The sequence below is a fragment of the Saccostrea cucullata genome, unplaced genomic scaffold (assembly GCF_032062105.1).
Source record: "Saccostrea cucullata isolate Sc308-1 unplaced genomic scaffold, CSIRO_AGI_Scuc_v1 ctg3017, whole genome shotgun sequence".
NCBI lineage: Eukaryota > Metazoa > Mollusca > Bivalvia > Ostreida > Ostreidae > Saccostrea > Saccostrea cuccullata.
The window spans coordinates 193,496-220,121 of NW_026928612.1; the positions used below are offsets into that span (position 1 = coordinate 193,496).

Here is a 26,626-nt window from a genome sequence, read left to right on the forward strand (position 1 = left end):
ACATCAAAGTTTAAAATTTTTAAATGAAAAAAAAAATGCATACATACTTATATGTATAAAACAATTGACATTAAAAAATTAAGCTATGATAAAAAAAATTCGATGTTATTACATGTAGAAATCGAGCTATAATCTACATCTCGTTACAATTTCATAGCAAGAATAAAAAATGTCCCTACTCCTGTTTTACAAAGGTACTGAATTGTCTAATAATTTTTTGTGTGGTTCCTTTGCAACGTTGGATAACTCTCACAGCTTTCCTTTACATGAAAAAAGTGAAAATAATGAACACTGATTGATCTCCATAAAAACCTACAAACAATTACACATATCTGTACACAGAGCCTAAATTTCGGCCCCCCAAAAAATCAAGAGATGGGATCAGGTACCTAGTGTGTTCTATTTTAAAATACAGTACTGGGCCCTAATTTGCAAAAATATAAGATGCAACTTTTATATTGGGGTTTTAAAGGACTTTAAAGAGTAAGAAGGAATTTATTGTCAAATGAACTGTTATTTTTGTGTCATTTGAAGGAAAGGAGATTGTTCTCGGTTTTGAAGTCAACAATATCCCGTCTTTGTAGCTTACTCACCATATAAAATCATAGCCTCCCTATCCCGTCCGAACTTATTAGAAGCAAAACACTCGTACTCCCCGAAATCTGAGTCCGATATATTAGTAATTCTTAGACTCAGTTTGATTGTATGTGCCTTTCCTTCAGAATAAATGTCCACCTTGAGTCGCTCGGAGTTGGCGATTTCCCGCCCCTGGAACATCCAGTAGGAAAGAGCCTGCGGGAAGGCCGTAATCTCACATAATAGAATTGTCTCTTTCCCTTTCTCTTGGGAAATACGTTTATTTATAAGACTGACTTCAGGCTGAACTGAAAGGGGAAAAAAGGAATTAAAATGCATGGTATCTGCAATCAATTAAAAGAGATTTTTAAAATTGAAGAGATTCTAAATTTACTGTAGCTGCAGATCTGTAGCTCTCCGAAAAAAAAAATATTGATAGACCGGAGAGCTACAGTGCCACCCATTGAAAAAACTGTATATTTATTGCGCACAAAACAGTGCGCTCGGTTCTCGGTTTATTTCTCTATGTTTTTAAACTGTAATCTCAAAATATAACTAACCGTGTGTTCCTAACATATTCTTTGACTCTTTCCACAATAAAACATTCCTCATAATTGTTGTTAATAGTCCCCTTGGACCTGATATTGTAATCATCGAACATTTCGCTTATTTATACTGCCATTTTGGTTTCAAGGATAATTTGGTCCAATATGCTTCGTTCAGATGTCAACTACAAAAGTACTTGATAGAGGAAAGAGGATTTTTTTGAAATCTTCCAGTTTATGCAATTTAGGTAAGAATATGGAAGAATTGATCAACAACCGAGCGCACTTTTTTGCGCGGAATAAATATACAGTTTTTTCAATGGGTGGCACTGTAGCTCTCCGGTCTATCAATATTTTTTTTTTCGGAGAGCTACAGATCTGCAGCTAAATTTACTGTTAAACACTCTAGGATTTTTAATCAGAAGAATTCTACCAATGTACTTGAGGATTCCAACCAAAGAAATTATGCATGAAAAGAGAATTGGCCACTAACTTACGATTTATACCAAAATTTTATTCCGCTGATAACTTTAAATTTTATATTAATGTGAAACTGGTTTTAAAATTTTTAAAAGGAATATAGAAAGATATTTTTACACTAGCAATTTTAAACAAAAAGATCAATTTTGCAGAATTTTACAATCAACTTAAGTTTTTTGTCTTAGTCTTAAGTTCTTTTGTAAAACGGGCCTCAGATATTTTTTTAAAGAATAAATATCCTAGACAATCTCAATCCAAATTTTAAAGGACGTACATTCTACAAACACTGCTGTCTCCATTTCTACAGCCGGGGGTACATCATTGGAGGCCACGCACTGGTAGATTCCGTCACAGTACCGACTGACGTTATGTATCACGAGGATTTCACCCTCCATCCCGATCCCTGCAATCAATCAATCAATAAAAATAAACAAATATATTTAAAGCAAATACATAAATAAAATTAAGAAAATCAGTTTAGATATATATCTGATTTCTAAGAGAAAAAAATAAACAGCAAAGAAGTGAATATAGTGAAACTTGGTTATATCGAGCTCTGATTATAACACTTTCTTCTTTTAACGAGGTCATTTTCACTCCTCTCATTGATCAGGAAAAATGGGATAAACAACATCGAACGTTTTAGATAAAATGTGTATTTTCAATTAAACTATCAATTGATAAAATAATCAATGCGACTCTGTAATAATATAATAAATATGATAATATATTTCCAAATTAAAACTAGCGGAACATGTAACTCCTTCTAGGTATTAAAAAGATTTTATGTTAACACTGATACCAATTAATGACTTAATTATAATTAAGATTGACCTTATAAAAATTCAAAGAATTGTGGTCCCCCGCTTTCGGTATCTTTGTGGGCAAGATATCATTTTTAGGGTCAATGTCAATAGGTCAAAGTTTTTGGTATCCCATGAAAGGTCTTGCCATAAAGAATACATATATTTAAAATATGAAAGTCCTAGTTTCTACCGTTCAAAAGTTGTGACCAAGGTTAACGTTTTTAAAAAGTAGTTAAAACTCCAAGGTCAAGGTCAAAGGGTCAAAGTTCTTGGCATGCAATGAAAGGTCTTCTCACAAGGATTACATACGTGAAGTACGAAAGCCCTAGCCCTTACCGTTTAAAAGTTATGGTCAAGGTTAAAGTTTTTTCAGAAGTACGTAAATCTCCAAGGTCAAGGTCCTTAGGTCAAAGTTGTTGGTATCCAATGAAAGGTGTTGCCTCAAAGAATACATGTGTGAAATATAAAAGTCCTTGTATCTACCGTTCAAAAGTTTTGACCAAGGTTATAATTTTTAAAAAGTAGTTAAAACTCCAAGGTCAAGGTCAAAAGTTCAAAGTTCTTGGTATCCAATGAAAGGTCTTCTTACAAGAATAAAATATGTGAAGTATAAAAGCCGTAGCCCTTACCGTTCAAAAATTATGGTCAAGAATATAGTTTTTTCATAAGTACGTAAATTTCCAAGGTCAAGGTCAAAAGGTCAAAGTTGTTGGTATTCATTGAAAGGTCTTGTCACAAAGAATAAATATGTGAAATATGAAAGTCCTTGTACCTACCATTCAAAAGTTATGGCCAAAGTAAAAGTTTGGAATTGTTTAGTAAAAGTAGTTGAAACTCCAAGGTCAAAGTCAAAAGGTCAAATTTGGTGGTACCCAAAGAAAGGTCTTATCACAAGGAATACACATATGAAATATGAAAATTATAGCTCCACTAAATCAAAAGTTATGGGCAAGGTTAAAGTTTTTGTGACGGACGGACAGACTGACGGACCGACGGACAGACAGACGAACAGACGGACAGACGAATGAGGTTTAATGTCCCCTCGCTTTCGCAAAAGCGGGGGACAAAAATGTAAGAGTCTTTGTGAGAGTAAAATGGATCGATATATTTATAGAATGAACAGTTTAGAAATCACAACAGTTGACATTACTTTGGTCAGTGATGCCTAGATAAGAATGTATCGAACCCTTGAATGACTGATAAATGCTTACACGTTGTTTTTAATAAAGAAAAAAAAAATTTTGTTGCGTTTTGCTGATCAAGAACATTTAATTCTGTTGTTTTATACATGTGATCATATCCCAGGGCTGATTATGCAGAATATTATATAGAGAAAGGCCCTGTCCGAATTTGAGTTCATTAGTAGTAGTGGACAACATGACCTGTTAGATTAGAATAGTAGATAAGTTAGTAGCATGCAGTGGTTTATAACTGGTTAGTAAAGAGGCCATGCATTTACACAAAGCTTCCACTAGTTTGTCAGTGACTAACATCGGTACAGGGGTCGGGGTCTACCTGGTTTGTCGGCTGTGTAAATGCATGGCTCTCTTTCCCCGCTTTCCCGCCGTTCTAGCTCTGATGTAATTAAACCTGTCAATAAACAGTACATTTGACAGGGTAAAAGTGAGTTGTATAAAGTATTAAAATGACTTCCCTCACCTGCCTCCATAGGATTTACGCAGAAAAGAAAAAATCAAACTAGCCATGCCTGTTTTCATAATGCAATAAATTTTATACAGTCATAAGCATTTCTATATAAATTATTTATATCACTCAGATAGTAGATTTTTATTGCTTACTTTCTTTTTTACTTCCCACTGTTTCCTCCAGAGGGCGCCTGTACCACTTCACGCTCGGCGCGGGAATTCCCGAGACGTTACAGATTACGTTGACTGTTTCCCCTTCCTTTGATAAAATCTCTTTCCTTGTTCCATCTTCATTTTCGTTTAGAATTTGTGGAGGAACTGCATGAGAGAGATGTAAACAAGTTTAATTCTGAGAAAGAATAATTCCATTATATAATGTTTCAAATCAGAAAGGAATGAATTTGCTTTAATTCCCCACAATAAATTAATGTCCAGGCTTTGTAATATCATGGACAACTGCTTTTTCAATAAAAATGGAACTCGAAAATTAACTGAACCTTGTCATTGGTCATATGCCATGTTATTTTGTTAAAAAAACATTCCGATTGTACACACAAGAACTCTGAAGTGTACATCAAAAAGATGTACGTTCATCACCTGTATACGGAGTTTATTCAATTGATTCAATATGCAAGAGCTTGCTCTGCATACCTGTACGTACAATTTCTAAAACGAGCTAAATTATTGACAAATCAAGTTGATGAAACAAGAATATCAGCAGTCTCGTTTAAAGTCAACATTTCGTTAGGGCTATGGTCGATACAATGATCTTGTCCTTGTCAGTAAATACAATTTATCATTGGGTCAAATGCTGATTGACGTTTTACATACTAATTCTTAGCCCACTACTTACACCCTGAATTGACGACAGATTTTTCATTTTCCCGATCATGACAAGGTCAGCAGGGGATGATCACTCTTCCATGGTACCTGATCCCACCTCTGATGTTTTGGAGGTCCGCGTTTGCTCTGCTCCTATTCATTATTGTTTAATGGACTTTTGAGCTGAAATACTGTTCATTATCTCTATATATTTCATCTAAACCTTTTTTAAGAATTGTGTTGCAAAATTTTACCAATGAAAAAATGTGTTTATTCCCAGAATTAAATGGATGTAGTTTTTAATATCTATGAATGCAATCACAATAGTATTTCTTAATTCTTTAAAAAATAATGTAACAAACCCTCTCAGTAAGCTAAAACGCACTAGTACTCTGATATTTGAATAACAAATATACAGAATTAGACACCTAAACAGAAAGAAGAGTACAAATATTATTAATCTTTTTTAATTTCAAACGGTAAAATTACCAGTAAAATAATAGTTTTGACCAAAATATATCTAGAGTGCATTATAGACATATAAAACCAATACATTCAACATATTGCTATAAACTGTGTCGAGTTATCACTCCTCGTTTGACAGTATTGTAGAAAAATGTGGAAAAAAGATTCCGTCAGTTTCATCTAAGAATTTAATAGATTTTTCAATTCCTAATTGCTCAATTTTCCTCACAAATCATTGAAATCCTTTTAACGTGTTGAAGAAAATATATACATGATCAATAGGTACCATATTTTCTTTAAAAATTGGCGAAAGATGTCTCGTCTTTGATGTTTTATTTGTTGTAAATTATCTGCTCTTAAGCCCCATTCATACGACACTATTTGCATACCTAAGTATTTTTTACACGTGTGTAAATTTACTTACATGTGCAATTTTGGTCGTATGAACTGATTTGCTCATATGCAAATTCTGCACAGTTAAGTAAATTTACACCTAGTCAGGACTAGGTGTAAATTAACTTTTGCATATATGTTGTCGCAAATTATTTGCTCCCGTATGTAGATTTTGTCGTATGAACGCGCAGCAAATTAACTCACGTGAGTATTTCGTCTTGCGTATTGCATCACTCTTTATTTTTAGCGTTGTTACAGTTTGGCGGGAAAAATAACAGTTAGTAAACATGGCAGCTAGAAAGCAAAGGTGTAAAAAACGTGGATTTGCATGGACAGAAGAAGAGACATGGGCTTTGTTATCTGTTTGGGAGGAACAAGCCATAGAGGAGCAAATGGAGAACCCGAAAGTCAACAATGGGTCTATATACAAGTCCGTGTCTGATGAGTTGATGAACAAAGGCTTTGAAGGAACGCATGAACAATGCAAGGTGAGAATTCACACTTTTAAGAGAATGTACAGAGAGACAAAAACCAAACTTAAACAAAGTGGAAAAGGAAGAAGAACATGTAATTATTTCAACGAGCTAGATTCGATTCTTGGAAATCGGCCGGCTTCCTCGCCGGTAAAAGTGATTGAAACATTGAGTAAAAAGCGTTGTTATGAAAATGAAGATGAAAGCAATTCCAGTGAATCCGAGTCTATAGATGCAGGTGTCCGTCCTCTTGAAAAACTAGATGAGTCTGGAGATGATAATGATGATGATAAAAGTTGCCCGGCCACAAACTCAAAGGATAACAAAGAAGTAAAAGATGCTACCGATACAGATAATAAAGTGGACGATCCGCAATCAAAAGAGAAGGAAAAAGGCTGTGGATCTGCAAAGGAGGCCTCGGGTAAAACAAAGGAAAAAAGGGAAGCAACTGGCAAAAATGAAAGGAAAAAGGCGCGTAAAAGTAAACTTGAATTGGCCTTAACATCGGTAATGGATGGCTTTAATAGCTCAAATGAAAAAGCCGAGGACAAATTTCTTGATCTAGAGCGCCGAAAATTAGATTTGGAGAAACAGAAAATGGATATGGAAAAAGCAAGATTGGATTCAGAGGAAAGACAAAAGCGGGAGGAAAGACAGCATCAGTATAACATGATGCAAATGATCATGGGAGCGTTTAACCAGAGACAGTCCTATCCACCTAACCCTCCATCGTTTGCCACTGGAAGTCAAATATTAGGAGGTCAAGGAACATCGCAAATATCCTCACCAAATATGCAAGGTCAACAGTTTTCCGGTGCAAACCTATATCCACAATATAAGCGCCAATCTCCTGGGGAAGATAACTGTGATGATCCTACTTACTATAACTTGTGACGTTCATTTGGTTTGATACCTGCTACAAGATTGAGGGGAGACCACAAGGAATGTGATCATAATCGTTACTTTCTAATTCTGTTTTTTGTTCGTTGTTAAGGAACATGTGCTCTTTTAAGTGTTTTAAAGTATCTTAAGAAAATGTCCTCTAATAGGAACTATTAATAATCTTGAAATTTGTATGCATTTTCTAAAGTATAGGAATTGTAAATGCTTTGATTATTTTTTCTCCTTAAAAAAGGAGTTTATCTTTACAAGAAATGATTCATTTGTTGTAGTTATTTTTTTTTTTGCATTCATTCATGCTGTTTATTAATAAACAGATGCATTTGTATTGTGTGCGTATACATTTTAATTTCAATTTTCTGATTGAAGTTATCAAATCATTGCATATCAACGTTATTAAAACAGAACATTTTGTGTTTACATATCAATATCAGAAGTGAAACACATTAATTGTCAACAGACGTGAAACAACATAATACAAGTGTCTAAAGTGTCACATGATTGTAAATCATCATTTCATCAGTCAAAGGTTATTATTGGCAAAAGCTGCAGCAATGTCATCTCGCAAGGCTTTGGCACAGCGAATGACCTCTACGTCACCATCCTGCGTATCGTCGTCTTCATCGTCAGTGTCGTCCGAATATGTATCCCAAATGTAATCTTCTTTCTCAAATTCGCAAAAGTTATATAATACAACACAAGCTCCAATTACGGTGCAAGCGAATTCGACTTCAACGTCAAGTCTCTTCTGTAGACAACGCCATCTTCCTTTCAAACGGCCAAACGAATTTTCAATGGTCATTCTGGCTCTACTCAAACGATGGTTGAAATTGAATTGGGTGTTGGTGAGGGTAGATCTGTTGGTATATGGCTTTAAAAGCCAAGTCTTCAAAGGATATGCTGGGTCGCCGAGAAGAACGACTGGCATAGTATTTTCTCCAACTGGCTTTCTCCATTCCGGAAACAAGGAGTCGTTATCTCCTTTGAGATAAATCTCTGAATTTGCGAAAACACGGGCATCGTGAACCCTTCCTGGCCAACCTATATTTATATCTGTAAAGACATAGCTATGGTCGCAAACACCTTGGAGAATCAATGAGTAGAACCCTTTCCTGTTCAAATAATCTCCATGAGAATGTTTCGGAGCTATAATAGGAATGTGTGTGCCATCAATAGCCCCACCACAATTTGGGAATCCCCACTTTTCCTCATAGCCCTTGATTACTTTCTTCAACCTGTCTCCCTCTGGAAAACACACATATTCTTCAAGCAATTGTTCCATAATGGCTTCACAAACTTGATGAACGCACTCATACACGGTAGATTTTGCGACACCAAAAAGATTGGCAATTGTCCGATATTCCGCGGATGAGGCTAACCAGTAGATGGCAATAGCTACCTTTTTTGTTACATCCAAAGGCTCCTCTACGGTCTTTGGGGCCGGGGCCAAAGCATTTTCCAACTTTGCACAAATTTAAAAAAAATTTCCCTCTTCATTCGAAAATTCTCGTACCAATCTTCGTCCCTAAAGTCATTAAGTACGGTTCTGTCATACCACTCTGTAGATCGGACTTTCCTTCTGCTTTCCTTTATTCGGGAACATCCAAGAGCTAGTCCTATGCCCAAATAGTAGGGAAATACTCTTTTCCTGTGAAAATTCACACGTCTGAAGCGGTCCATTTCTTTATTTTAAATGACAATTTGAGGATTTACTTAGGGTACTTAAATCTTGTCTGAACGCATAGCAAATTAACTTTTACTTATGTGTGTAAATTTACTCATGTGTTAATTTGCTCACATAAGCAAATTTTCGTCGTATGAATGGGGTATTAGTCTTATAACGTCTAGTTCATTTTAGTCATAATAACATGTTAATGATTCTTTACATTGTATTGTTGTGAGATGTGTATTGTTTCATTATGTATATAATTAGTAACATTAAGTTTCTTGAACATTCCAGAGTGGTCAACATGTTTGGTCATTTTATCTAGAACATTCTTAAATTTTGTGTATATCCAGATTGTTCCAGTAATATCATGTTTTAACAATTTCTAGAATATTCTAGATTTATATTACTGTATAAATACCCTGTCAATTCGATGCATAGATATACTTTGTCGTATAAGCACTATTGAGATATAATTGGGATATATTTTCACTGGGACATTGTGTGCAGCAACGGACACTCTGATGTATGTATTTTTAGATTCTTGCTAAGTTTGTACTTTATGTTTCATATACTTATTATATATTACTGTAAATAAATTATTGTTAAGTTTAAATTGTGTTATTGATCTTTGCTGGCATTTCGGGTAATTCTGACCCATAACAGTATCTATTTAGGATTGTTGCATTATTGAAATATCAAACAGTCACGGTGCATGGTATAGACTAAGTGCACTTTTTTTAGTATAATACTCTTTCATTCATTAGTAAAATTCCAATTCGTCTTATGTTTGTTATATTGTATTCTGACAAATGAAAAAGATGAATAACAAACAGCAATTAATTCAGTGAACAATGCATAAAACATGGACCCCCAGAAATTTCAGAGGTGAGACCAGGTGCCTTGAAATAGTAGGCATCACCTGTAGTCCGGTCACATACGCCGAAAGCTCTATGTATGAATCAAGTACTTATTGTCTGGTAATCAGAAAATTGTGTGGTCAAATTTAGTACAAAAAGGCCTATATATATAACATTTAATAAGAAACAAGATATCAAAAGTACGACCCAATGATAGGTTATATTTGCTAATAAGGTCATTATAACGACCAAAAAATTTACGAAACGCTGACTTTAAACGAATTGTTGAAACCCCAGTAACATCAACTTATCTTCAGTAACCTGCTTCGGTTTAATAAATGGATCTTAATCAAAGCAAGCACTTGGTTAGCGATTAAGTTAGGAGACGTTAACACCATATGCAGGTGAAAATGGATTAATGCTAGATAAATAAGGAACGTTGATTATGAAAAAGCTAAAGTCACCTCGTTGGTCATACAATTTAGTTGTTAGTTGACCCTTGCCGTCTTAAGTTAGTAAAACGTACGAAACAGGCTTCTATGTGGTAGACTATTTCAAGCTAGTTCACTGAGATATATTGAGTCGATACAGAAATGAAAATAACTATTGTTAAATATCAAACGCCTTTGATATATATCAACGTTGAAGGCCGCTGCGAGTTTTTTTTTCCCATGTAGAAGTTTTTGACGAGGTTCTGCAACAAACTGAGCTCCATCCTGTCAGTTTTTAGCAAACCTATTTTTGTATTTATACGAAGCAGAATTTGTGCAAAATCTTAGGCGTGAAAGGAAGAAAACACTTGCTGTGGTCTACAACTCGACATTTAGATGTATCGACGACGTATTGTCAATTAACAATAGTAATTTGCTTTCCTATGTCGATACGATATATCCTAGTGAGCTTGAGATAAACGATACCACAGAATCTTACATATCTGTTTCATACTTGGATATTTTACTTGAAAAAGATATCAATGGTAATCTAACAACCATGCTCTATGATAAACGTGATGACTTTAACTTTTCTATCGTCAACTTCCCTTACTTATGCAGCAATATACCTTCATCACCTGCATACAGCGTTTATATATCTCAGTTGATTCGATACGCAAGAGCAGGGTCTACATATAAACAATTTCTGAAAACGAGAAAACGAGGGAAATCATTGACAAACAAATCGATGAAACAAGAATAGCAGGCAGTCTCGTTTAAATTCGTCATTTCGTAAGTTCTGTAGCGATACGGTGACCTTGTCAGCAAATACATTTTGTCATTGAGTCAAATGCTGACTGACGTTTTTCATACTTATTGTTAGTCCATTATTTAAACATTGAATTGACGACAATTTTTTTCCGTTATTTCCCAAAATAACAAGGAGCACACAACGGGTGTGACCTGTCGGCAGAGGATGCTCACTCCTCCATGGCACCTGATCCCACCTCTGATGTTTTGGAGATCCGTGTTTGCTTTGTTCCTGTTTTGACATGGAGCACATGGTAGTTGATCGATTGACTGGGTAATTACTCCCTCGTGGTACCAGGCCTGGGGGCCATAAAACGTAGACGAGCTCAATTTTGATCTCCGTCTCACTTTTTCACTATATATTAACTCCTTTGGTGAAATTGAGACTGAGAACAAAAGTGAGCTCATCTGATTTTTATGGCCCCCTGGCCCGATCTCACCTTTGTTATCAGAGGTCCGTGTTGGCCTCTTTTAAGTATTGCATAAATGGTCTTTTGACAATGATCTCTATATATTTTTTATCATTTGTAAAATATAAATAAATATCAAACTCAGACGAATTACATTATGGATGAAAAATATAGAGATAATGAACAGTATTCGATCTCAAAAGTCTATTAAACAATACAAAATAGGAGCAGAGCAAACATGGACCTCCAAAATATCAGAAATGGGATCAGGTGGTGTGGAGGAATGAACATTCCCTGCCGACCGGTCACACCCGCCATGTGCTCCTTGTCATGATCGGGAAATAACGGGAAAATCCGTCGACCATTTAGTTTATATATGAAACTTTAAAATTTAGTATGAAAAATATTTCTCAGTACTTGACTTAGTGATATATTATATTTGCTGACAAGGTCATTGACGATTGTATCGACCAAAGAACTTAAAATTGACGACTTAAAACGAGACCATTGGTATTCTTGTTTAGCAACATGTTTATCAATAAATGACCTCGTTTAAAAATTGTTCATACGTAGAGCATGCTCTAGAGAAGAGATATAAACCCCATTATGCAGATCTATAATGAAGGTATATTTCTGCATAAATAAGGGAAGTTGACGATTGAAAAGTTACTTTTTTTGTATTGATCACAAACAACTGACTGATCACGGGGATAACCTCTTAAGAGTTGTCCAATTTGGGGTCATTAAAAATAAATAATAATAATAATATATCTTGAATCACTCCTTCGCAAACATCCTGTAAGTTTCACATCAAGTTTGTGAGGTAATTCGAGAGGTCAAGGTGTTATCATGATAAACAAGACCTCATCCTTATCTTTTCTCCAGAGAACTTTGTGGACTTCAGCCATGATTAAGTTTTTCTTGCTTGCCGTTCTCATTATAGGTAAGATTCAACATTTCATAAATTTCTAGAACAGCTTCCACTAATAAGTTACTATTCGTCACTATCAGGTTAAAATGTGGTATTACCCTTGATCCAACATACTCCTCAAGACTACTGGCCTGAGATCTCATAGAAATGTTCATTATTCCCCCGTTTGAAAAGTGGAAGGATATATATAGTGATCGAGATGTCCTTCCGTCTAGCTGTACGTCCGTCCGTCTGTTATGCTTTGGGATACCAATCTCTTATCTACAACTCCTCTTTTCCACTGAGTGAAATTTAATGAGACTGTCACAGAATCTTTGTTACAGTGGTGCCATTGTGAATTCTAATTTTAATTTTTGATCGGACACATATATTGCGTTTCCAAGAGCATAACATGGACACGTCCATTTCTTCTATAATTTGAAGGGTGCCCTTATCTCTTATCCACAAACTCTCGATCCCTATAATGAATAAAATTTAATGGTACTTTCAGACTCTTTATTACATATTGCCACTGTGCACCTCCTATTTTACTTTTGATCTGACATTTATTTCGGGTCATCCGGAGCAAGCCATGAACTTTGCCACTATGACTAGATGGGATGCGGGGGTTTCATTTAGTGAGCTCATTGCTCACAGTATCTCCAGTTTGATTTAATATCAAGAGTGAATTTGAATATTTTTTTCAATTAAAAATATAAATGCATGGAGATAACGAACAATATGCAAGCTTTAAGTTCATTTAAACAATACAGATTGGGAGCAGAGCAAACATTGATATCAACAAAATCAGAAAGGGATCAGCTGCTAATGAGGAGTGAACATCACCTATCGACTTGTCACACTCGCTGTGTGCTCCAAGTCATGATCGGATAAACACACAAAAATTCTAAAACTTTTATTGTGTAAATAATGGCCTATCAATTGATATAAATACATCAGTCAGCATTTGAACAAATGGTAATCTTATTGGCTGAAAAGGTCATTGTTTAGACCATATAAACCTAATTTTGACTTCAATTGAATTCTCATTAACTTGTTGGTCAATAGCTTGCTTTCTTTAAAAAAGTGATTTTAAATACAGCATGCTCCTTCGTATCGAATCAGCTGGAAGAAATATACCCCATCAGAAGATGAAAGGGGTTAATTGCTAATAAGTAAGAAAAGTGTTACCGATAAAAAAAAAACAAGTCATCACGTTAATCAAACAATTTTGTTGTTTTTATTTATACGGAATTTTATTCACAAATAAGAGTGAATGGGATTAGGCAGCAGGCAAAGCCTATTTAAGCCCTCCCCCTGTTTTGTTGTTAGGTCACCACAAACTTATTTTTCTAGTAAAGCATTCAAAAATGAAACAAATGTGTCAGACTATGGCGTCTTTAATTAATCGACTCGCATACATGAATGGAAGTAACAAATGTTAATTGATAATACTACGTCGATATATCTAACTGTCGAATTGAAGACCACAGCATGTGTTTTTTCTTCTTGTGTAGAAGTTTCTGAATACAACAATAGGTCTGCAAATAACTGGAAGTAATTAAAGATACTAGTATGCGTTCATTCCAATTTGTGAGACTTAGAACAATATAATCTAGCACCATTAAATATAGCTATACTGAGGACCAGTATTCGTTCTTTACAGATTTCATGTATTACCTTTTTTTAAAAAAAGAAATCTTATAATTACCAAAAATTGTACCTTAAAAACTTAAAACATTAAGTCTCTTCATAAAAAAAGGTCATTGGTCACTGATGACATTAATTTTTTTAAAAATTTTATGTGACTCAGATAGATCTTGATACACCAACTATCTTATTCTATATTTAGGAATAAGTGCAGCCCCCCATGAGCATGACCATCACACCCCTGACCCCCTCGAACACTCTCAACTATGTCATGAGATCGAACACACGGACTGTAGCACCTTTACAACAATGGTAGTGTGTGCCTCAAATCATCACACTTATCACAACAGGTGAGGCAACATCGAACACCTTTCAAAGGTAACAAGATAGGTGAAACAATAACAGGTAACAAATATAGCACCTGATCTCTGATCATCACACATACAGCACTGTATCACAGGTGAGACTACAGGTGGAAATGAATCAGGTGAAGCAAAAAAACCAGGTAACAAATTGAGGACAGTACCTGCTACAGGTGTGGCAACAACAATTGACCAAGGGATTACAATTCCCATTCAGGTGAGACAATAAAAAGTATCAAATGTTGTAAAACACCTGTTACAGGTGACAATTACACCTGGCATATAAAGCAATCATGTTATAACAAATGATCAAAGTCAAGTTAGTACAAAAGGTGATACTTGTCAAGCTACCTAAGTAGATGGCATCAGTCACGTTACCACAAGAAGTGATCACAGTAAAGTTACTACAGTGGTTTGCTGTCAAGTTTTCATCGCAGGTAGTAAAAATCAAAAGACCACAGCTATTGGTTGAAGTTTAGTTGACGAAAGCAGTTGGTAACGGTTGGGTTACACCATTAAGTAGTAACATTAAAGATACCACAAGTGTGTCATTTTTATTAACTACACCAAATAGTCAGACACGTATCAAAACAGGCGAGTCACTCAAATAAGCACAACGGGTTAAAGTCTATTAGACAGCAGCATTTTTAAGGGAAAGATTAATTTTGGTTAAGTACAATTTTGAACAATTTTTAAAGATGACCATATGCATTCTTTGCATATTCTTTGTTTTGCTTTTTTCAGCTGTGAATTTGCCAAAGCTGAGTGCAAACATCATCATGAAGGGCTAACTCTGGAGGCGGTGCACTACGGCGAATGTCTACATCACGAACATGGTCACAAAGCTTAAAATAAATTAACCTAAAATCACATCTGCCGATCGTTTTTTCAAAGCAAATTTTCTTTTAAGTATATGTTTCTGTGTCAACAACTGGCCGCCTTACACGTAGGTGACAACTACAACCTAACTGGTTGTAGCAGTCATGCTGCCTCAACTAATGTCGTGATAAGTGGTATATTCCACCCATTTTATCAATCAAACAGAAATTAAAGTAATATTTGGGCTTCCGTATCATGCATATAATAGTGATCGTTTATTGCCCTTCTTTTGTAAGACTCCAACATGGAACAAAACGAGGAAGCATGCACTGCCTAAAATCAGAATATAAAACTTACCTAAAACATTGAGTTCCACTGGCTTAGTTTTGATTGGATGGGTGTTGATTTGACATATATAGCGCCCTCTATCTTTAACTTTGACGTCGCGAATTAATAAATTCCAATCTCTGGTATAAGGTCTATCGATTCCAATTCTATCGTCATCAATGATTCGGTTTATGTCAAAAGTCAATAATGTTGAAAATTCATCCGTCCAAACGACCTACAAAAAGTAATGTTAATTACAATAATCACATCAGGAAAATGCTTATTATAGTATTTCGGCTGTAAATTATGCAAATAAGACATATTAAAGGAATAAGACATACACTTTCAACATTTCTCATCAATGATGTTCAAGATTTGACCTTTCTGCAACCATCTTAAGTATAAAGTACCTTATGTTCTCCAAGAAACTCAACCGAACATGGCAATATGGCGGTTTTACCCACCACGACTGTAATGTTGATAACTGGGACGTCAAAACTCGGCTCCAGAGCGAAAATGTCTACAGAAAAGAGGGAAAACATTTTATTATGTAAACAGGAAAGCATGCAAGGACACTGGGTAATAGGGAGATTGACCATGAAATATATAATCTCAAAATGTATATGAATATTGTCGTCTTATTAAGTAAACTTTGAAGCTGCTCATGAAAATAAAATCTCACAAAGCAACAATCATGCTACTATTCATTAATAATAAAATACGTGCATGTACCCCATGTGGCTGTACATACCCGGGTATATCGTAAAGCAGGTAAACATACAGTATATCATATGATGTTAATCCCAGTACAATATCATCAAGTGAATATGTTTCATAAGTTATATTTAAGGGGGCCGACTATAGTTTTATTGTTTGAAAACTACAATAGCGAAACTCTTCATTTTTATACCATATATAACTTACATTAATTTCAGTGTACATGCAAAGTTTGGGGGAAATATACCGTCCAGGTATTTTTGAGGGACCATCTCAAAATACAGGTAGATTTACTATAGGATTATATAGGAAAATGCTAATTTTTAGCACTTTAAAGCAAATTATACAAATACTACAATAGACATTTTGTTCAAACTATAATATTTGATGAGTAATACTATATGATACAATATATGTAAGAAACACAAAATTCTACCGTCCTGTTACCAGAGGGGGCATCTCAAAATGCAAAAAATTAGCAATTTTTACTATTTTTATAGACTTTCACAAAATATGACGTACACAATGGATTCATTTGAAAACATAATACAAATATTAGAGATATTCTCAAATTTCTATGTTTTAAATTTCAAGAGCGTATGTTCATTACTTTTTCTTTAATAATATTTTTATTACCCCTTTCTTTAAGAGCTACAGATTACCATAACGTCAAAAACACACTGCAACGACGTCAACCTACCTATCAATTGCAATATCGGTTAAAAAATCAGTTATATCAAATTGTAATTACATCTTTATACCTATAATTTCTTAATTTTGTTTAATGTTAATGATTAAGCGAAAAAAATTGCATTAAAACAGTAAATACGCTTCATTTTACTATGATGCACGAAATATTGCGCAATGGAAACTATAGTCGGCCCCCTTAAATGTAATTAAACTAATAGCACATGTGTTAGCTATACTTAAAAAAGAATTGCTGATAAACAAATTACATATAATTATATCAAAATGAAATTCTATCTCTTTTTTGTAACATGCATGTATATCCAACTAAGTAATATTTCTGAAAGTAAAAAAAAAATACACTTATAGAATACAATATGGTGAAGATAAACCTGTGGTAGTAGTAACCTGGTGAGCCAGCTTTGGCCGGAACCCTATATACTGGCGACGCAGAATGGAGAGGATAAAATGTCAGTTTTTAAAATATAAATAGTTTTTCGAAAAAAAGAAAAACACATATGAAAATTGTGATAATTAGATATTATTGCAACCAGAACACAGAGGAAGAATCCATCATAGGGAAAACAATCTACCAAAATAAAATACCGTAAAAATATTCTGGACGCATTCAGAAAGAGATAAAATCGCCTTCTTTGTCATAAAACTGCTTACAACCATCGATTTTTGGAGGATCTTATGATTTTCAAGGGAAAAAGAATATCTTGCCAGTTTTTATTACGCGGGCCCCTTACACCATCAGCAAATCAGTTGCAAAGCTATTTACTGCTGCAACCTAGCCGTATATTTGACGATAATCGAATTCACAGAGCGGGGTTAATGGATTTACATGTAATTTCAATTTTCCTTTAAGACAAGAAGCTTCATCACGTTATCTTTTGTGTCACAAACGTGTTGTCGTTCAGTGCATCTTTTTCTCTAAAGACATAAGGGGCCTTTTTATCATCCTAACACGACACACGAGGTGGCGGGAGAGAAAGTTTTGACGTCCCTCGAGACTTTCATCAGACATACAGACAAACGAATCTGGCTAGTAAAGTTTAATTTTGATAAGAATAAATGACATTCAGACTTAATTATATAATATAACATTTGGTAGAATCTTTTGCATTTTTTGGTAAGGAGTATCATTTTTACGTCATCGTAATATCAAAGAATATTCAAAGAAATATAAAAAAAATTATGATGAGAGCTCAAGAGTGTAAATCAAAAAATATAAGACTAGCTATGAAGTATTGATAGGAAGATTTTTTTTATTTATTGAAACATTCCAAAATATGTTTTGAAAGTATGTGCACTTTCGGATGTACACAGACATATTTAACCTTTGTCGTTCATTTTTAACATAATGAAATTTTAAAAATGTCATAAAAATAAATTTTAGGTGATCTCTCTCTCTCTTTCATATACTCAAAATATTTTGGCCCACTAAAATAAACATCCCTTATCCCTTGTTTATAAAAAAAAAAGGCAACCATGAATCACCGGAAGCCCCATGTCGTGATCAACGGTTTACGGTATAAAAGTGACGATGTCGTGACCAATAGTTGTACGGTAAGTGTGAGCATGAGACACAAGAACGAGGTCCCAAATACGTTTTAGTGAATCTGAATTTTAGATTTCCCTGGCCATGACAAGATTGCGTGGAAAAGCCGGTTAACTGGCAGAAATGGGGAGAGGAAATAGTTTTTGGATACCTTGGGATACAATTTATTGATTTCTAGAATAAACAATTTAGACAAGTCCTACACAATTACGACTACCGTCTGTTTTCATTTCGTCTCCAAATAATTGTTTTCATTTCTTGAAGGCAAAATTGGCCTACGTATCCATGAAATTGCAGACAAGATGACTTAATTACTGTTTCTAAGTGAAAAGTCTTGAAAAAAAAAAGTAACAAAAGCTAGAAGTGTTTGTGTTCTACTTTAAGATGGTGGTGTAACAATATACGAAGGAATACATGTTTCATCATTTACAAATATGAAAACAATATTTTTGAAGAAAAAAAATCATTAATTTACGATTATCATTCTTCAGTGAAGAGCAAAATTGTAATATTATTCGTATAATATAAAGTTTAATTGTTAGTAATGAATAGTTAATTTTTCTTTTCTTCAAGAACGAAACAAATAAAATGTCAGACTTTGCCTCATTTTCTTATGTATATTGCTATAGCCAAACAAATGCTAAAACGCAGATTTTTAATCTGATTTAAAAAAAAAATTAAAATTTCTGATAAAAATATATATTGTTTTTTGATGTCTGTTGGCTTTTGAGAGCGTGCAATTCCAATATGAAACAACAATTTGCGAAAGACATATGAAGATTAGAACATATTGGACACAATGTAATACTTGACAGAGTAATTAAAATTAAAACTAGAATTGAAACCTGAACAGTCGGAAGACCACCCTCCGACAAAGAATAACCGCTTTACCAGAATACCTGTGTTTAAAAGAGATATAATGTGTATTATCTAGAGTGTGAATAAAAAGTGCCATCCAGAAGTGTCATCGTTGAAACCTACGAGTGCTTATATCAATATATAGAGTTCTATAATTCTATAAGTGGTGCTGTGTTCCTGGTGGCTCAGTGCGTCGTTCATGCTGCTTGCCCTATAGATGCCAGCTAATGAACATTTACTCGCGCAGAAAGTCGCAGAGCATTTGCTTGAGAATGAGAGACGAATGACAAGTGCCAAACCACAAGACACTAAAGGCGAGAACTAAATCTAATTACACAACAAAATGATCGTAGATTTCAATATTGATAGCTCAAACATCGGTCTTTATAAAGTTAAAAAAATATAATTTGTGATCAAGGCTTTAATTTTTCGCAGATTTTGGAGTACGTTTTCGCCTTTTGTGATTGTGATGCTTTCGCATGCGCAAACCTTCCAGATCATATGGAATGGTAGCATCCTGTAGGCAACCTCCTAAAATATTAATAGAAATGATTATAATTTAAAAGGGGCAAACCTAATTATAAGATGTAAAATGAAAATAGATGTTGGTGAAAAAATTTCTGAGGACTTCTGTAAAATGCTGAAAAAAATTTATTTATAAATACTGTATATTAAATAATGTGTCAGGTAATCAGCAATGATAAAATTCAATTTTTTCTGCATTCTGGAACCTTCAGTTGCAATTCCTACAAAATAAAACAAATCAATGGTTTGTATAGACGTATTTAAAAAAAACTTCTAATTTAAAATCCACCAAAACTTTAAACTGTTCATTTCTTAGTGCTGTCATTGTCAGTGACAGAACCCTATATAATGTTCAGGTTAATTTGAATCATCAGGAAAATATGTTCATATAATAATCATACTTTAAGTTCTTGGGGGTATTTTTTAGTCATACCCTTGTAATATATTGATGCAAAAGGATATTATTGAACCTCACCAAAACGGTCAATTGTAAGAAACACATTTACACAAAATTTATATCGTATTTAGCAAATAAAAAATCTGAATGGGAATAACTTCTCTCAAAAATGTCCTTATATCATGGAGCACAGTACTTTGAAAATTATTCATTTCTATTCATACTGTCAATGGAAAGATTTTCAAATGGGTTTAGGGGCTTTCTACCTGTTTTCTCTTCGTTCTCAATGAGGGTAGATGAATTCATAAAATTTTCGAAAAAAATAAATAAATGATGCTATTATTTAAATCTATGTCTGGAACCTTTGCTGTATACGTATTTTTAGTGCCTATTACATAGAGATTACATGATCAGTACGTACTGGTTCCCGTTGACAAAGCAGATAGCAACATTGTTTTCGTTTGTAAAGCTGTTTTCGTTTGTAAAGCTCAATGCATTTTAGAAGAACATGGATTTAATTTTACAAGTGTAATCCAATTTATATTCACAGAACGTTCCCTTTCGAAGGAAGAAATTCATCAAAATTATATGTCAGTTATGAATATTTTTAATATCTCAAACAACCAAAGTTAATTTGAATTACCATATCTATATTGGCTTTCGAAACTTCACAAAAATCCTTACAAAGATACAAATCGGGCTCCGATTAATGTTCAACCAAGTCTCTCTTTTGCCCCTCACTATGATATTAACAATAGTGAAGGAGAAACTTCAAGAGTACTGTACATGTCAAACAATATATTCGATGAGTGGTGTAAATCAGATGTGGATACTTAAATATTTTAAGGAACATTTGCAAAATTTGAAGTCACAAGACTTTATCAAAAATCAGCAGCTTAAAAACTTTCGACTTTGCAACTTTATACACAATCAATCCCCACGATAAACTTAAGTCCAGGATTTTCGATATCATTGACAGCTGTTTTATCAATAAAAATGGAACTCGTAAATTTACTTAGCTTGTCATCGGTCATTTGTTAAATTATTTTGTTAAAGAAAACACTCTGATTATACACAAAAGTACTCTGAAGATGAAATCAAAAACATTCTTGCGTTTCTGATTGATAATGTCTATGTGGTTTTGGAGACCAGGTCTTTCCACAATCTTCTGGAATTCCCATTGCTACCAATTGAACACCGTTATTGGCAGACCTATTTTTTAATTCATATAAAGCAAATTTGTCCAGAATCTTATACATCGTAAGAAAATAAAAACATTTGCTGTTACCCTCTACTCGACATTTAGATATATCGACGACGTATTGTCTATTAACAATCGTTTTTTCCATACTTATGTCGGAGACAAAAGATACCACAAATTCTGAAACATCTGTTTCATATATGGATATTTTTATATATTTCATACTAGAAAAAGACGTTAATGGTAATCTAACAAATAAGTTCTATGATAAATGTGATGTCTTTAAATCGTCAACTTCCCTTACTTATGCAGCAATTATACCTTCATCACCTGCATACGGAGTTTATATATCTCGTATGCTCTACGTATATACAATTTCTAAGAGAATGTAAATTATTGACAAGTTAATGAAACAAGAATATCAGCAGTCTCATTTAAAGTCACCATTTCGTAAGTTCTAAGGTCGATACAATGACCTTGTCAGCAAATACAATTTATCAATGAGTCAAATGCTGACTGAAGATTTTCATATTTATTGTTAGTCCATTATTTACAACGGTTTTTTTCCGTTATTTCCCGATCCTGACAAGGAGCACACGGCAGATGTGACCGGTCAGCAGAAGATCCTCACACTTCAATGGCACCTGATCCCAACTCTGATGTTTTGGAGGTCTGTGTTTTTTATTCTCCTATTATGTATTGTTTAAAGGACATTTAAACTTGAATTCTGTTCGTTATTTCTATATATTTTATCTAGACAACTTTCCAAAATTTTGCAGGGAACCCTCGTATTGTTGCATAAGTAAGGGAATTGTCAATTAATACATTAAAGTCATCACTTTTATCATAAATCTGGGTTGTTAGATTACCGTTAACGTCTTTTTTTTCAAACATATGTCCAAATACTGAATAGATGTACCAGACTATGGGGTATCTTTGATTTCACGCTCACCGGGACATATTATGTCGACGTATAAATTGAAATAGCTTTTGTTAAATAACAATGTTGTCCACATTTTACTGTTAATTATTTTTCATTCGCGAGAGCTTTATTTTCGCGCAATTACGCAATACAATGTGATCGCAAAAAACTCAATTTTCGAATAAAAAATAGCATTCTTTTGGATTAATAACCACAAATCCTTAAAAAAAAGTCTCGCGTATAAAGAGCATTGACTGTGTCGGGAAAATAAGGTGTCGCCAAAAAATAAGTGATCCACGGTATCTAAATGTAGAGTTGAAGCCCACAGGTAGTGTTTTTCATCTTTTCATGTATAAGATTTTGAGCGCATTCTGCTTCATATGAATACAATAATAGGTCTGTTAATAGCGGGACGCAACTTCAGAGTTCTTGTGTGTACAATCAAAAATGCCTTTTTAACAAAACAATTTTGAAAATAACAAATGACAAGGTAAGTAAATTTACGAGTTCCATTTTTATTGAAAAAGCAGCTGTCAATGATGTCAAGTAAGCCTGGACTTTAATGTACTGTAGATCACTAAATTTTCGCGACACCTTATTTTCGCGAGATAGTCATTGACTCTTGATTAGCGAGACAAAATTTTCACGAATAGTGGTTATTGTTCTATATAATCTTAAGGAATACTTTTATACGCGAGAATTTAATTTTCGCGAGCACACTGTCTCGCGTAATTACGCGAAAATAAAGTTCTAGCGAATAAAAAGTGATTTACAGTATCGTGGGAAAGGGTTGCATAGCGCATTTTCATTACATTTACTAGTACATGATCCTTAGAGCCCCACCTAGATACCGAGCCCTGATCATGAAACCATAAATATAAAAAATTATGGTAAGTTAAGGGCTTAATGATTATTACCATAACAATGTCAAAAAGTTCGACTTTTTAATGTCCTGGAATGAAGAATTTTTTTTTTTACAGATTCCATTAATTTTATGGTTTTGACCCCATCTCTCATGCTAAATGCAGACGGGACAAAGAAATTCATTTCTTTTTTTCCCTTAGCCATTACTTGCTTCATACCGGAATTGGTTGAAATTGGTTCAACCGTTTCAGAGAAGAAACTGAAAATATTTTAAAGTTTACGACTATGATGGGCAGTTTCCATCCGAAATCTTGTAATCAAAGTCATTTAATTAAGTTATAAATGATTCAAAACGTTTACACATTTTATCTTTAAGGTCTAGACACTGCAACAGTGTTTTACGATGCTTTTACACTGTAATCTCTCTGACCTTATGGTTTTGTATTATTCCTTTTAATACTGAAGCGTGACATCTCCGATTTGATGCATGTATTTATGGTTTATAAGTACATTTTTACATGGACGCACAATAAGTAGTGTACGTGAGTAAAATATAACTAGATTTGCTTTACTGCTTGTCATATGATTTGAAACATCAGCTGGTCTGTCTAAAGGAAATTTTATTAGCCTCTCAACAATTTATTTAGCATTACAAGAACGTACTAGTAGCGTGATGGTGAGATGCTCTAATGATAAAGAAATATACAGATACAATCTATTAGCATGATCAGTAAAAGTGAATAAATATGAAATCAAATGACGGCTTTGTCATAATACTGTATCTTATAGACAAACTTAATATATACCGCGTATCAACTCAGCAATGATGGATAATTACAAGACCCCGAGGGATTCCACATGGTAAGGACTTACTCGTGAACCCTCTTACGGGTGATTAGTCATTTTTCCCTTTCTTCTGCTTGGACTTAGCGTAGATGGCGCTTTTCTTCTTGTCTCTAGGGTACTGTACATAAACGGAAAACACAAATTACTAATAACAGAACCAAGATGGTCTAGATCCGATTCGCTTTCCAATTAATGTCCGATATGGTGTTGGAACATCATTCCGCCATCATAAAACTTGTTCTCGTCAAGACAGCTACACGGGTTCTCATTGATTCGCTCTCAAGAAAGGCACCACTGGAGAAGGACAGTTGTGAATTTGTTCTCTTAATTTTTTCACAATAGAGCCAAATTAGCAAGAGAGAGATGAATTACTTTTAGAAAATTGGGGATCTATCTCATTTTGTCCGAGGCCCAAAAAGAAAGTCCATCATAAATTACACATCTTATAAGTTCAAGAAACTCATCCTATGCTTAAAAACTGTTCATATATATATTGCAAGTTTAGAAAAGAGAAGAAAGTTTATTCATTTTGATCACGCAAATTTTATTTCATATTTTAAATGTCATTTAAGGGGGCCGACTTGAGTTTTATTGTGTGAAAACTACAATAGCGAAACTATTCATTTTTATATCATATATAACTTACATTAACTTAAGTTTACATGCAAAGTTTGGGGAAAATCTACCGCCCGGTATTCTTAAGGGACCGTCTCAGGTATATTTACTGTAGGGATATATGGGAAAGTGCCAATTTTTCGCACTTTATAGCAAATTATACAAATACTACAATATACTTTTTGCTCAAACCATAATATATGATGGGTAATACTATATTGTACATTATATGTAAGAACCACAAAATTCTACCGCCCTGTTTCCAGAGGGGACATCTCAAAATGCCAAAAAAATTACGAATTTCCTTGTTTTTATAGAGTACATGTACTACAAAATATGACGCATACAAAGGATTTATTCAAAAAATTATAAATATGATCATCAATTATCAAATTCCTATGTTTTAACATTCAAGAACATCTGTGTATTTTTTTTATTTTATAACATTTTTATTACCCCATCTTTGAGAGCGCCACGTTACCTAACGTCAAAAACACACTATTACCACACCAATCTACCTGTCAGTTTAAAAATCGTTTTAAAATTCAGTTATTTAGAATTATAATAAATTTTTTCGACCCGTTATTAGTGTTGGCAAATCGGACGATTTTTAGTAACCAGTTACTCGCTCAATCTTGCGATCGAGTACCCGGTTACTCGGATGATTTATTCATATTCATATATATCATTTATCTCATCCTTTGCTCATCGGTAATAATAAAACACAGATGTATGTGAATGATCTTTACTTATAAACTTAATTAAAGATACACAAGCACGAAAAAGAAAGAATTTTGATATATATGTAATTATAGTTAAAAAAAAATAATTAAATCAACGGAAGAAAATTAGATATTCAATGTTCCTTTTAATTTTTGACCCCCGATATACGTAATGATCAAGGAGAATAATTGCTTAGAATTTTGAAGTCACAGCTGTACACGGTAACTCCAATTCAAATTTACATTTTACAGGTATCGAATCAGCAGTTCTTAATAAAAACTTCCAAGCTATATATATGTCTTTGGCGGCATCTTGTTAATTTTTTTAATGAGGAAATCATAATTCGGGTCTTCAAAACTTGTATAACCTGCTGACGATCAAAGATATCAATTAACTGTGAAAAGCAATCAAAACAAATCGATCGTAATAGTGAAACACTTGATCATTAAGTCTAACGGTAAAGAAAATTAGAAAAATATTTACGAATAGGCTTATAAACAAATTAACATTTTATTTTTTAATTATTTATGAAATAAGATGCATTTTTATCCGAGTAACCGAATAGCAGTTTTATTAACCGATACTCGCATCATTCGACGGTTAACTGGGTACTCGTTGCCAACACGACCCGTTATTTCTTATTTTTGTTTAGTTTTATTAACTAAGTGAAAAAAGTTGCTTTAAAACAGTAAATACGCTTCATTTTACTATGATATATTGCGCAATGGTAACCACAGTCGCCCCCCCCCCCCTTAAATTAAATTATTAGCATGTGTGTCAATAGAATGATATTTATTATAGATATGTCAGCTTTAAATGTGCTCAACATAATTATGTTTACCCAAAGTAGTTAAAACTGCATAGCATTTAGATTGTTACAAAATCGAACTCTATCTCAAATGGAAAAAAAAAAACTAATATCAATCGTTTGTTTAAATCCTTCTGTTATAATAGCTTTTTTTTATTTAAATATTGGAAATTCTTGATAGGTCAAAAAGTCACTAAGTATAAGGCACAAAGAATTGACTTTAAATTGCTATTTTTCGGAGGAAGAAACTGATGAGGAGTGAACGTGTGCGGTAGGAGGGGAGAGGGGGGTGTATTAAGAGTTTATTTTGTGCAAAAAAAAAAAAATCAAAAAAGGAGTGAGCTGTGTTTGTCATGTCAAGACTTCTGTCATATATATCGTATGCATCAGTATGCTCGAGAAATGAGTCTCAAACTCACAATCAATATCCATTAGGAGGTGACGAAATATCTGATGTTCATTTCAAATTTAGATGTGCTTTTTTTTGCTTTGCTTGATCATTTAATACTTATCACCACCATAAACAAACCCCCCTTCATAGATCCAAC

At 33.9% G+C, this 26,626-nt stretch overlaps 2 protein-coding genes across 4 annotated transcripts in view; one reads left to right on the top strand and one right to left on the bottom strand.

Annotated features, from left to right (window-relative positions):
- The window catches only part of LOC134278182 (opioid-binding protein/cell adhesion molecule homolog), a 40,890-nt gene that overhangs the window by 1,158 nt on the left and 13,106 nt on the right, over positions 1-26,626 (bottom strand). The window contains exons 2-8 of one of the 3 annotated variants that reach the window (XM_062760498.1): positions 19,667-19,708; positions 15,762-15,871; positions 15,382-15,586; positions 4,207-4,371; positions 3,923-3,997; positions 1,876-2,004; positions 594-884 (exon numbers count right to left, since the gene is read on the bottom strand). In XM_062760498.1, coding sequence (XP_062616482.1) covers positions 594-884; positions 1,876-2,004; positions 3,923-3,997; positions 4,207-4,371; positions 15,382-15,586; positions 15,762-15,871; positions 19,667-19,708 — 1,017 coding nt within the window. The remainder of the gene's footprint in view (positions 1-593; positions 885-1,875; positions 2,005-3,922; positions 3,998-4,206; positions 4,372-15,381; positions 15,587-15,761; positions 15,872-19,666; positions 19,709-26,626) is intronic. The other 2 variants (XM_062760500.1, XM_062760499.1) reach the window with 2 other exon arrangements.
- On the top strand, positions 5,985-7,280 carry LOC134278161 (uncharacterized). The gene has a single exon (XM_062760481.1). The coding sequence runs from the start codon at positions 6,021-6,023 to the stop codon at positions 7,098-7,100; it is 1,080 nt and encodes a 359-aa protein (XP_062616465.1). The 5' UTR covers positions 5,985-6,020; the 3' UTR covers positions 7,101-7,280.

Bases quoted from the DNA above. Each gene is read 5' to 3' on its own strand.
- LOC134278161 (XM_062760481.1), top strand. From the start codon at position 6,021: ATGGCAGCTAGAAAGCAAAGGTGTAAAAAACGTGGATTTGCATGGACA.